Raw genomic sequence first — 14,178 nt, 5'->3', positions numbered from 1 at the left:
TTTGGTGATTGATGACAGTACCGTACAGGACTAACCGTGTGTGTCAAGGTTTCAGGTAACACATATCAACGGCACAAGACGACACGTCTCCTCTCTCCGGGAACGGAAGCACGACGCTCTCTACGATTCTCTTTATTTGAGTCATAGAAAGCCGTACTATTAAGAGGGGATCCGTAGTGGAAAGGTTTGGGTGGAATCTATCTTTGCACACGCACACTTCACATTCTCCCTTTCCTTATCTTTTGGAGCGGCCCTCGCCTATTCGTCTTGAGTATTTCTGCAAAATGGTCCCCACGGTAGTACCGCTGGACTGCTAGCGGTAGTACCGCTGCAGCCAGCGGTAGTACCGCCCCTGGTCAGCGGTAGTACCGCTCCAGGTGTTTTGTTCCACCTACCTAGCGGTAGTTCGTGGACGGACCCTTTTGCGAAGACTTTCCCGGCGGTAGTAGTGCTTGTGCACTACCAAGGGGCCAGCAGTAGTACCGCTGGTGGCAGCGTTGTACCGCTGGAGGCCCAGCGGTAGTACCGCTCCTGCACAGCGGTAGTACCGCTGGTTCTCGGGCAGAGAGTGGGTAACCGGTCTGATTTTCCCCCCCACTATATAAAGGGTTCTTCTAGCTGAGGAACCCTATCTCTTACCTCTCCAAGCTCCATTGTTGCTCCACAAGCTCTAAAGTGCCCGATCTCTCTCCCTAGTCAATCAAACTTGTTGATTCTTTAGGGATTGGTTGAGAAGGCCTAGATCCACACTTCCACCAAGAGAAAAGTTGATTCCCCCACCAATCCCTTGCGGATCTTGTTACTCTTGGGTGTTTGAGCATCCTAGACGGTTGAGGTCACCTCGAAGCCATATTCCATTGTGGTGAAGCTTCGTGGTCTAGTTGGGAGCCTCCAAGGTTTGTGTGGAGTTGCCCCAACCTTGTTTGTAAAGGTTCGGTCGCCGCCTTCAAGGGCACCTATAGTGGAATCACGGTACCTTGCATCGTGCGAGGGCGTGAGGAGAATACGGTGGCCTTAGTGGCTTTTTGGGGAGCATTGTGCCTCCATACCGCTCCAACGGAGACGTACTTCCTGTCAAAGGGAAGGAACTTCGGTAACACATCCTCGTCTCCATCGGTTCCACTTTGTGGTTATCTCTACCCTTTACTTTGTATTTGCTTATGCTTGTGACTATATCTTACTTGTCTTAATAGCTCTCGTTGTTAGCTTCTATAGGGTTCACCTCATTGTCATATTATTTGTGAACCCGTATAATGTTTACCTTAACTTGTTAAGATTAATTAAAAAGTGGTCGTTGTCTATTCACCCCCCCTCTAGCCAACCATATCGATCCTTTCAATTGGTATCAGAGCCACGCCTCTTTATTAAGGGTTTAACCACCCGAAGAGTATGGAAGGCGGAGAGGAAGTTAACCGTGGGCAACCCGAGGACATGGACTTGACTTCGGTCACAAGGGACGACTTGAATACGGCTATGGCAGCCCTCAAGACATCCTTGACGAGCGAAGTCAAAACCATGCTTAAAGAATTAATTGATGGTCTTAAAAGTTCACCCGAACCGGCTTTAGTGGTTAAACCCACCATTTCTGATTCGGAGGCCAACTCCTCTAAGGAAGTGGCTAAAGGTATGCAACCTGCTTCACCTCACGAAAAGGATGGGACTGGAACATATGCTTCGGTTCCACCTCCCATGACATATGGAGGACCCGTTCTCGCACCTCGTCTTAATCCTGTTGGTCCTCCTCCTAAACTTGTGAAAGGTGACTTTGCTAACTGGGTATTTTCTATTAAGTCTCATTTGAATCACAACTCAACAAACTTGTGGAGAATTATCGAGCAAGGATATTATCCCCATGACCCAAGCAACCTCACTCCAAGAGAAGATGCAAACAATCAATATAATCACTCTGCGTTGTTTATTCTCCAGTCTGCTGTGCCACCTGAAGATCTTCCCCACTTGCGTCCCTTCACATTGGCCAAGGATTGTTGGGAGCATATTATGGTACTGTACAAGGGAAGCTCAAGTATTCAACGATCCAACTATGAAGTGATACTTGATAAGGCAGATGAGTTTGTGATGAAGGAAGACGAGGACCCTCGTGATCTCTATCGGAGGGTGACTGCTATTGCTGTGGCACTAAAGGATCATGGGAGTAAGTATGTGGATGATACATGGGTCAAGCGCAAGTTTCTCAAAGCCATCATGCCTTTCAATAAAGCCATGTCATCTGTCATTCGTCAGCGGCCAGACTTCCACTCCTTGTCTTCCAGTGAAGTGTTGGATGAGTTCATTGCAATGTCAATCATGAACGAAACAGCCGACAATGCACTTGCTCGTGTCCGATCAAAAACCACTTCACCCAACCTTGCGTTGAAAGCAAGAGCAATGCTTGAAGAAGAAGAAGAAGAAGATGAGGAAGAGGAGAGCTGCCCTGAAGACACAAAGTATGCTTATCATGAGCACATGGCTCTTGCATCAAGGCAATTCTGGGGAAATAAAAGGAACTCAAGACCCACCTTCAACAAGAACAACTCGAGTGGATTCAAACCCAAACAACGAGTGAGGACATGTTATAACTGTGGCAACGTGAGTCACTTCGTGGCAGAATGTCCCTATGAGAAGAGGGAAGACAACGGAGGCAAGCTCATTCGCAAAGACAAAACCAAATCATTTTCAATCAAGAACAACTTTGTGAAGAAACCTCACCCAAAAGGGATGGTGGCCCTGGAGGAGTATCCTTCTGATGATGATGGCGATGATGATGATACAGTGGCAACGGCAACCGTTGCTATCGCCACTACCTCTTCTCAGAAGGTGTCTCTCTTCAACGCCCCCAACGAGAACCACATCACCAAGTGCCTCATGGCAAAAGGTACTAATCAGGTAACTCCCATCATTAAGACCAACATTACTTCTGCTCCTTCATTGTTAAATTGTGTAGAAGGTAGTGATGTTGGAGAACTTAATGAGCATGATCTTGATAAGTTTCTATGCACTATTAAGGGAGAACCCAAGAAGCACTTTGTTGCTCTCTTGGAACAACTGGGTGAGGCCACTGACCTCATTGAGTCTCATGAGGAGACCATCTCCGAGCTTCAGGGACATAGCCGTGACTATGCCGATGAAATTGCCGAATTATCTAGTGCTCTAGAAGAAGAGCGCACTCTTCGTTTGGCTCTTGAGTAGTCATATAACGATGACTGCGCTAAAATGCAAAAGAAACTAGATCATGATGTTGTTCTTATTCACATGCTTAAATCTGAAAAGTATGCTCTTGAAGTTGGCCGTGACAGACTCAAGAAAGAGTTTGACATACTTGACAAGGCCCACAAAGCCTTGAAAGGTGTTCATTTCTCTCTAAAAGAGTCTCATGATCAACTCCAAGCAAAGCTTACCAAGGAGATCTCTACTTGTCCTCCCTTTGTGTTAATTGATAATACTTGTGCAACTAACCCTTGTTGTGAGCATGTTCATCTTGTGGAGGAAAATGCCAAGTTAAAGGAGAAACTTGAGAAGGGCCTTGTGGCATGCAGACAAGGTGACAAGAGTCTGAACGATCTTTTGAGCACTCAAAAGGGTGTTGTAGGAAAGGAAGGACTTGGACTTACCTCCAAGTCAAAAGGTAAAAGGAAGAACAAGGACAAACTATCTCTCACCCTCATGGACATCTTTGTCAAAGAGGGTGAGGGGACTCAGAAGGTGAACAGGAACAAGGTGGACTATGGGAACCCCAAAAAGGGCAAAACCGCTCCTACTAACACAGCCGGCAAACTCAATTCCTCTTATGTGTTATGTTGTGCTAGTGATGGGCATGTTTATGCCAGATTTGTTGGTTCCTACGATGAAGATATTGAATGGGCTATCTGGGTTCCTAAGACCCTTGTCTCTAACATGAAAGGACCCATTAAAAAATGGGTACCTAAAACCAAGCCTTGATCTATTGCAGGAGTTTGCTTCCGGTGGGGTGTCATGGTTGCTCGATAGTGGAGCAACAAATTATATGACCGGAAGCAAGGACTTAGTGGTGGATGTACATCCTTCTCCATCTATGCCCACCCATGTCCAATTCGCCGATGCATCCTCGTCAAAGGTATTGGGATTTGGTAAGGTGGTCGTCTCTCAAGATTTATCTATTGAAAAGTGAAAGGATCGATATAGTTGGCTAGAGGGTGGGGGTGAATAGACAACGACCACTTTTTAATTAATCTTAACAAGTTAAGGTAAACACTATACGGGTTCACAAATAATATGACAATGAGGTGAACCCTATAGAAGCTAACAACGAGAGCTATTAAGACAAGTAAGATATAGTCACAAGCAATAGCAAATACAAAGTAAAGGGTAGAGATAACCACAAGTGGAACCGATGGAGACGAGGATGTGTTACCGAAGTTCCTTCCCTTTGACAGGAAGTACGTCTCCGTTGGAGCGGTATGGAGGCACAATGCTCCCCCAAAAGCCACTAAGACCACCGTATTCTCCTCACGCCCTCGCACGATGCAAGGTACCGTGATTCCACTATAGGTGTCCTTGAAGGCGGCGACCGAACCTTTACAAACAAGGTTGGGGCAACTCCACACAAAGCTTGGAGGCTCCCAACTAAACTACGAAGCTTCACCACAATGGAATATGGCTTCGAGGTGACCTCAACCGTCTAGGATGCTCAAACACCCAAGAGTAACAAGATCCGCAAGGGATTGATGGGGGAATCAACTTTTCTCTTGGTGGAAGTGTGGATCTAGGCCTTCTCAACCAATCCCTAAAGAATCAACAAGTTTGATTGGCTAGGGAGAGAGATCGGGCACTTTAGATAGGGGTTCTTGGTGATCGATGGTGTTGAAAATGTCTGGGCAAGGGACAAGTGCAGGATCTATCGGGATGTTATTGCTTCCTTCAAGAAGAACCATGTCTCTGTTCAGTGGATTGATCCGGCACATCTTCAGCGGAACATGGACTACTTTGGTGATGCCCTCTCTCTGGTTGACAAACTGGCATCAAAGACATCATCACCTTCAAGACGGACTTTGATCCCACTGCAGTGGCTCAGTTTTATGTCACAGTCCATTTCTCTCTTGATGCACAGCGTTCCATGATCTGGATGACTGGGTCGAAGAAGATGAATGGTTCCTGGACTGAGTTCATGCAGTTCCTTCACATTGACTTTCAGGGTGCTGACACTCCTCTTGGGCTGCGTCCTCATGCTGCAGCCCCCACCGATAGGGCCCCCGCAAAGGACAGACTGTAGTCACTGTCTGAGGAAGGGGGTGCTTCCCAAGCACCTAGACATCATGCATCGCATCTTTCGCAACACCCTCTTCCCTCGGAGTGGTAACTTCGATGAGGTCCATGGCTACTTGGCCGAGATGCTGTTACTGTGTGAGGAGGCTATGTCTCAGGAGTCTGCTCAGCTGGATATTTCAGATGTGATGTTCACGGAGCTCTGGAACTGCATCATCAATCGTAAGGTCCCTATCTACGGGCCTTACCTGTTCGCATACATTTGCCATAAGTGGCAAGAGGCTTTTCCGGATGAGGTGCTCTACGCACAGTCTGATTACATTGTGCATGACCCGATCAGGCTTCGCGTCAAGGACAAGTGGCCAACCCATCTACATCCTCTCAGCACATGGATACTGATACAGAGACCGCTGATGACAGAGGAACTGCCTCTCAGTCCCGCTCGTCCGCCATGCCATCTTGGGCTCTCAAATTGCAGGACAAGATGAAGACACTTTTCTGTATGCAGGCCAAGGGTCAGTACCAGACACACGTGGCTCAGAAGCAGAGCCGCCAGAGACATAAGCGTGTTCTCAGGACCTTGGATGTGGACATCTCCAGCGGCTCAGAGGACGACATCACTCCTGAGACACTTGGATGCAGGCTCAGGGTTACCAGTGGTCTGGCGATGAGGCAGAAGAGGAGGAGCAAACCGACCAGGAGGGGACAGACGAGTCTGGTGATCCTGAAGACGAGGAGTAGTTACCTGTGGCATTAGGTGTGCCCCCTTTTTGGTGTCTTGTGCCAAAGGGGGAGAGAGTCTAGGATTTGCTTTCATTTCGAACTTTGCATTGCTTTGCTTTATCTCGTATGGTTTGCTTCGAACTTGGTTTGATTCTCGTTTGCTATCTTTTCTGAGACATGATCTTATGTGACATTTATTTCCATCATATGCTGTGAGTCATATGTCCTGTATTGTCATATATCTCTATCCTTTTGTTCTCATATTATTCTCTGTGCAAATCCGGTATTGTCATCAATCCACCAAAAAGGGGGAGATTGTTGGGGCATAGTTTATGCCTAAGTAATTTTGGTGATTGATGACAGTACCGTACAGGACTAACCGTGTGTGTCAAGGTTTCAGGTAACATTCGTCAACGGCACAAGACGACACGTCTCCTCTCTTCTGGAACGGAAGCACGACGCTCTCTACGATTCTCTTTATTTCAGTAATAGGAAAGCCGTACTATTAAGAGGGGATCCGTAGTGGAAAGGTTTGGGTGGAATCTATCTTTGCACACGCACACTTCACATTCTCTCTTTCCTTATCTTTTGGAGCGGCCCTCGCCTATTCGTCTTGAGTATTTCTGCAAAATGGTCCCCAGCGGTAGTACCGCTGCAGCCAGCGGTAGTACCGCTGCAGCCAGCGGTAGTACCGCTAGCCAGCGGTAGTACCACCCCTGGTCAGCGGTAGTACCGTTCGAGGTGTTTTGTTCCACCTACCTAGCGGTAGTTCGTGGACGGACCCTTTTGCGAAGACTTTCCCGGCGGTAGTAGTGCTTGTGCACTACCAAGGGGCCAGCGGTAGTACCGCTGGTGGCAGCGGTAGTACCGCTGGAGGCCCAGCGGTAGTACCGCTGCAGACAGCGGTAGTACCGCCAGGCAGCGGTAGTACCGCTCCTGCACAGCGGTAGTACCGCTGGTTCTCGGGCAGAGAGTGGGTAACCGGTCTGATTTCCCCCCCACTATATAAAGAGTTCTTTTTGCTGAGGAACCCTATGTCTTACCTCTCTAAGCTCCATTGTTGCTCCACAAGCTCTAAAGTGCCCGATCTCTCTCCCTAGCCAATCAAACTTGTTGATTCTTTAGGGATTGGTTGAGAAGGCCTAGATCCACACTTCCACCAAGAGAAAAGTTGATTCCCCCATCAATCCCTTGCGGATCTTGTTACTCTTGGGTGTTTGAGCATCCTAGACGGTTGAGGTCACCTCGAAGCCATATTCCATTGTGGTGAAGCTTCGTGGTCTAGTTGGGAGCCTCCAAGGTTTGTGTGGAGTTGCCCCAACCTTGTTTGTAAAGGTTCGGTCGCCGCCTTCAAGGGCACCTATAGTGGAATCACGGTACCTTGCATCGTGCGAGGGCGTGAGGAGAATACGGTGGCCTTAGTGGCTTTTTGGGGAGCATTGTGCCTCCATACCGCTCCAACGGAGACGTACTTCCTGTCAAAGGGAAGGACCTTCGGTAACACATCCTCGTCTCCATCGGTTCCACTTGTGGTTATCTCTACCCTTTACTTTGTATTTGCTTATGCTTGTGACTATATCTTACTTGTCTTAATAGCTCTCGTTGTTAGCTTCTATAGGGTTCACCTCATTGTCATATTATTTGTGAACCCGTATAGTGTTTACTTTAACTTGTTAAGATTAATTAAAAAGTGATCGTTGTCTATTCACCCCCCCTCTAGCCAACCATATCGATCCTTTCAGGATCCCCTAATCTATCAACGTATATATCTGATATCCCAACTTAGGAGATTTTATATTTTGCACTTATTCATGCCGGCGTAAGCCTGCCATAGCACCGTTAAAAAAAACATTTTATACCTAGTGACATCTCATTCTTGCAGAAAACCTGCATATGGATACAACGGTGAGCTAGAAATTATCTAGTTAGGATATAATCTATTAACATAGGTATCTGATATCTCAACTTACCTGATTTTACATTTTGTACCCACATGATATTCCATGTTCTAATGACATGATTCTAGGACTAGGAAAAGGGCCCGTGCGTTGCAACGGGGAAAAAGAATACCACACACTCTTAATTTACCAAAAGTGGTCTATAATTTGAGTATTTATAGCTACGATCCAAACGAAGACGATCTTAGCCTACAAAAACGCAGTTTAAGATTTCACTGGTCTTCTATTTAAATACGGCTTGCATGTAGATTTAATACGTAGAAAGAAACGGTCAAGTGATCTTCAATTTCGTCTCTAATCCTAATTTTGCTGAGATGTTCATCCACAATCCAAATCAGTACTGGTATGAAAGAAAGATGGGTAATACATTATTGATTAAGATTGCATCCTAGATAATATTTTTTAAATGGTTAATAGGTAAAATAACATCATATTCAGATTCTACATATTTTTCTAATTAAAATCCATATATAACATGTTAGATTTGGAGTTGCGGTTTGGAAGATAGGAGTATTTAAAAAATATATTTAATATGTATATTCAGATTGTACATATTTTTCTAATTAAAATCCATATATAACATGTTAAATTTGGAGTTGCGGTTTAGAAGATATGAGTATTTAAAAAAATATTTAATATGTATTACGGGTATAATGTCAAAAACATTAAGTTTTTTTTAATAAAATAGCATGATGGACTAAGAATACCTATTTCTTTTATTAGTAGGTATAGAATACCAGAACCAGTGCATTTTTTCAACCTTCCATTCACATAGCATATTTTATCAGGTTGACTGAGAAAACCATATGTAAACTGACTTGATCTAGATGGATCTAAATATGAGTTGATAAAGCAGTTGAGAAGATGAAATTCGTTCACAAAAAATGAAGGGTTTGCCTCTTCAGCAAAGAACTGTTCATCGCTGCATTATGCCGCAAATCTGACACACTTTTATCCTCTGCTGGTGTAGGGAAGGGATATATTCCCTCTTTACTACAGTTCCTTCCCAACACCGCAAAGCATAATAAATATTAGTGCATGTCTAATATATGTTCACCTTTCTGCTCAAAAGTAGTTTCATCTGCACTTTCTTTTGTCGGTACACAGACGGGAATTAGCACTGAATTTGTAGAGGTCTCGAAGTTATATGCCTTTGTGGCGAAGTCGGATCTCTTTTTACTTGACATGCTAATTGTCCATGATACAGAATTAGGAACTAAACAGGAAATAAATACAATTATGTGTTTTAAGTAAGAAGAATATACAACCAACCAAAGCCTAGTGGTAGCAGATTATAATCAAGGCTAATGAAATACTTCTTAATGATAGTTTCCAAAGACCCTAGCCCGAGATGGCCATTGTTTCCCCAAGCTTTTAGGTCTAGCGGCATGGTCCGCGAACCCCTCCGGCCTACCTTCGCCAGTCCACCATCTTCCCCCCATCTTGTATCAGCTTCGGTCGGTTCATCCTTGACAGATCCCGCCACATTTCCCGGTAAAGTTTGCTCTGTTATTATCATTGCTCTTTGGAACCTGTGGACAAGAAGGAATGCCAAGTCTTCAGGAATGGGATCCGATGGAAGAGAAGGAACTGTGATCCGTAGCCTAGTTCAGGGCTCTGTGCTGAACGAGAGAGGATCTCTTTAGGGGCGTGCCTGGATTTCCAGATTGGGTATTCAAAGTTAAAAAAGAACTTTGTAACAACATAATGCATTGTTTTTGACATATAGCATACAAATTTGATAACAAAATGTAGAATATTAACTAATCAGTATATTGAATGGAGAGTATAAAGTTGATCATAACATCACAACTTCTAGAAATATAATAACTCACGGAGCACTAATTGTTAAAAACATATCAAGGTGTCACTATCTCAAATAAGAGAGGATTCAGAATGATAAGTAAGCTTACAAGTTAGAGGAAAACTTTCCCATACCTTAGTTTTCATAAACTCGTTTTATTTATAAAAAATGAGTTTAGGGTTTATAAATGAGTGATGATATCCTTGTAACCAAGCAATCGTTTTCCCCACCCACATCTTGTTTCTTAGTTTGTTTTTGACACAAGTCATTATTGAAGAAAAGGCTCTCAACACTAGCAATTACTAGCGAGAGAATTGCAATGTACTGTCGCTGACTTACTGCTCTCGCTGACGCTGTTCATCAGTTCATGGACTGGTGCCTGCCAGCCTGAAGAGTGTGGAGCACTGGTTGCTGGAGGCTTGGAGCGGGGCGTGTTGGAGGACCGGGAGGAGATGAAGCATGGGTTTAGACCGAGGTTTTTTTGAATTGGGAACTGTGGCGGGACGCCGTCATTAGTTCTAATCTTTCTGATGGGCAGCGGCCGGGAAGGGGGCACTGCAGATGGATTTTTTGTGGGGCTTTTCCCTTTTGATTCTATTGTTGGAAATGTTTTTGGCCACTAGGCCACGTCGGAGGTGGGAGGAGGGAGGTGGGCTGCTGCAGTTTATTGGCAGATTTTTTTTAGTACTCTCTAATATTTACCCAGTTTTGCTTCTTGCTTATTTATATGCAGAATGTGTAATATACATAAATGATTTTTTTGTCAAAATCATGGGTATTCAACTGAATACCCATGCTTGAGCTCGGCCCACCCAATTAGATAAATATGACACATGCTGGAAATAACTCATCCTCCTTCAACTTTTAGGTTTAGGTTTTGGCTGGTTAGGAGTGCTATAAATGACTCTCAGACACGGATACGGTATCGGAATCCGACTCCAATTCGGGTGTCTGATTCAGTAAAATAAATTGTGCACGACAAATACCCTACACAGATTCAGGATTTCTGGTTCAGCAAGTTAAATCAGGAGAAGCGTTTCTGTGCTTTTTGGGTACATTGGAGTAGCAGTGACATGGCTAGATTTGATTAGCAGAATTATTTATTTTGGGTGGCAGGGACAGTAGCAGACAGGGAGGGCTTAAACTTTGGGTGAGGGCACATATTCACATATAATATGCTTTTGTGGGAATTAACTTTTGCTCCAGAAAGGCAATTCTGCTGCGTGTGGCTAGCTTTGCAGGGATATTATCCCTGTAGAAATGAGCTTTGAGGGGACAAGGGCTGTTTAAATTCCTGTCTGACCCGTGTTCGAGGTTTAGGACCAGCTTGCTTGCACATCCCCATCCTTAGTGAATTCAAGAGCCCCCACCAACTTCATTTTACTGTAAACATGTTGTAATTTTCCATACATCACTAATCTCTCAACAGTACCAAATTGCTTGGTCAATATCTTTGTGTACTTCAATCTGTTTGCTGTTGGTAAATGTGTTTCAGACTGTAGATCATATCTTTGTGTATTCTTTCTTCATGTCAGTTCCACGGAACAAAATATTACAAGTAACTTTGTTTAATATTTTTTGTGTTGGGATGGGTTTAGGGTAATGTATGATCCCATTGGTAGTATATGTCATGTGCGGTCTTGTTATATGAGGTAGTTGAAAGCCAATAATTTATGTGAATTACACTTACATACATGAGTGAATAATATTTGTTGTTAATTATTGCAGGGAGGTTAGACTGTAGAATCCACTTCCCTATAATACTGAAATCCTTCTGCGATGAACAAGAAACAAAAAACATCTTCAGGGCAGAGTGTTGACTTGATGGAGGCAGGTGCTCACTTCGATTCCCGGTTAGCAACAGCAATAGGAAAATTCATCATTGAGGCTGGACTTGGGCAGGATGTTCTCAACTTGACATCTTTCAAGAAGATGCTTCAAGTGGCTTCCAACAAGGATCAGGTTGCTATTCCTACGTACGAATCCATTCTGCAGGAGGAGCTAAAACAAACTGAGCACCGTGCAATTGAACTAAAGGAAGAATGGAAAAAAAGTGGTTTCAGTTTAATTATGGATAGTTGGAAGAGCCAATGTGGTAAAAGAAGCTTCGTAAGTGCTTCGGTACATTGCAGCAAAGGTATGTATTTCCTCAGATCAATTGATGTCTCTGGAATCACTGAGGACATGGATGAGCTAGTTTTAGTGTTTGCTCGCGTGGTTGATGATGTTGGTGCCCGTAACATAGTACAAGTTATCACAAATGATCCATCACCACATATGCGAATGGCATGGCATTATGTGCAAAAGAAACACGACCATTCATTCTTCGCTCCACTGTGTGCTGACTTCTGCATCAACCTTCTGCTTGAGAAAATAGCAGCACTGGAACATGTCAGTGAGGTCATAAAGAAGGCAAAGGAAATAACAAGGTTTATATATGGCCATACACTGCCAATGGAACTGAAAGGAACTTACATCCCGGAGGAGATTCTGAGCAAAATTTGTTGCTGTGTTCATCACTTTAGAGAGGTTGGTTTCTGCAAGAGAAAATCTAGTACATATGTTTAGCTCTCCTGAATGGGTTTCCTCTGGTTGGGCTTCTCAAGGTTTGTTCAGGCATATCCGTGGAATAGTAAAGACAGATGATGTGTTTTGGTGTGCTGCTGCTGATGTTTTGAAGGTTACAAAACCAATTGTTGACGTGTTATTTAAACTAGAATTTGAGGACTGTCCAATGGGCGTCTTGTACGATGCCATGGATAGCGCAAAAGAAGAGATTAAGCGCAATCTTGGAGATAATCACGGTCCTTATTGGGATTTAGTTGACAGGATATGGGATTCTTACTTGCACAGCCCACTCCATGTTGCTGGTCATCTGCTAAACCCAAGGGTCTTCTACAAAGATCCTTCCCATGATGATCCTGAGGTCAGAAGTGGTATTGAGGCCTGCGTAACCGGAATGGCCAAAGGGCGTTATGATCCAGGGAAACTGGAAGCACAGATTGAAGTATATAAAGGAAAATCGGGTACTTTTGGTTCAGATTCAGCAAGTCAGCAAATAGTGGAGATACCACAAGGTAAATTAGAGCCTACCCCCTCGTAGTCAAGTCAAACTTCCCCTCGCATATATTTTCACTTTGTTTTTCAAAATACTAAGATATCCACTGCGATCATCGTTGCTTCATCAGTATTATAAGGTGGGAATTAAATTCTGAACTTGTCTTGCTTCAAATTGCAGTTGATTGGTGGGCGGCCCATGGTACTGGCACACCTGAGCTGCAAAGCTTTGCAACTCGGGTCTTAAGCCAAACATGCTTTGGCACTGAAAGGTACAACATGAACTGGCAGGTATCCGAGGAGGTGCATGAGACAAGGCCATATATAATCCAGGAGCTGTACCGTGGACTGGAGTACGCCCACTACAATAATTGTTTCGCTAGTGCAGTCCCATTCATATGCGGTCTTTCTGGGGATCAGTTTGATAAACTTGGCAGACAGTTGGGGAGTGATTGGCTTGGGTATCCACCTCATACAGAAGATATAGTAATTGAAACCTGAGTACATAGATATAGCAAATTTTATGCTTGAACAGAATGTGGGCACAAACAATTGTGGTTATTTATGTTGTAACAGAAATTTTTTTCCTTGACATTCATTCATCATAACAATGGCAGAGAACATATGGGGATACCTTTTCGGCACCCCAAAAATGTGTTACCCATATTTTCTTAGTTTCTAAATTTCACTTGAATCGATTATGTTTGCGCATGCATAGTCTCGCATATTTTTCTGGAGAAAAATTCTTAGTACCAATGATGCTATTATCATCTATGAATTCCTAATTGTTTGTGGCTGCATGACCCGTTAAGAGAAGTGAGATCAAGGAATGCGGTGTGGCAAGGTTTTATTTGTCCTTTGGACCTTCCACCCTCTTGTTTTATGAAAGGATGCAATGTTTGCTTGCTCTCTGAAGTAGTGATTTTTTTGTCAGGCTAACATACAAGGATTGACGAAACAACGAAGTTGCTTTCCTCTGGAGAAAAGAGTAATGCTGTGGTCTTTATTTCTTTTGAGGTAAGTGATGCTGTTGTCTAATTTTAAGTGACATTCAACATTCAGAATTAAGTCTGCATGAAGCGATTTTGGATGGTGGAACTAGGGGCGCACGCATGCTGGACTCTGTGGAAGTGACACATTCCCTTGAAGCTACTCCCTCGGTTCTTTTTAGTCTGCATATTAGCTTTGTTTGAAGTCAAAGTTTCTCTACTTTGACCAAATTTATAGAAACATGTATCAACATTCACAATGTCAAATTAATATTATTAGATTCATTACGAAAGGTAGTTTCATGATATGTATATTTGGTACTATTATAGATGTTGATATTTTTCAATATATATTTGGTCAAACTTTGTAAAGTTTGACTTGACACAAATCTAATATTCGGAGTAAAAA

The 14,178-nt window shown here is 43.7% G+C and overlaps 1 protein-coding gene across 1 annotated transcript; it reads left to right on the top strand.

The window, feature by feature from the left end:
• The first annotated feature begins 11,295 nt into the window (after positions 1-11,295).
• Positions 11,296-13,454, top strand: LOC123410760. The gene is made up of 2 exons (XM_045103700.1): positions 11,296-12,800; positions 12,962-13,454. The coding sequence occupies exons 1-2, from the start codon at positions 12,284-12,286 to the stop codon at positions 13,279-13,281; spliced, it is 837 nt and encodes a 278-aa protein (XP_044959635.1). The 5' UTR covers positions 11,296-12,283; the 3' UTR covers positions 13,282-13,454.
• The last annotated feature ends 724 nt before the right edge of the window (positions 13,455-14,178 follow it).

Source organism: Hordeum vulgare, chromosome 7H (genome assembly GCF_904849725.1).
Source record: "Hordeum vulgare subsp. vulgare chromosome 7H, MorexV3_pseudomolecules_assembly, whole genome shotgun sequence".
NCBI lineage: Eukaryota > Viridiplantae > Streptophyta > Magnoliopsida > Poales > Poaceae > Hordeum > Hordeum vulgare.
Note: the sequence above shows the minus strand (reverse complement) of the source record. Positions and strands in the feature narration are given on the sequence as shown.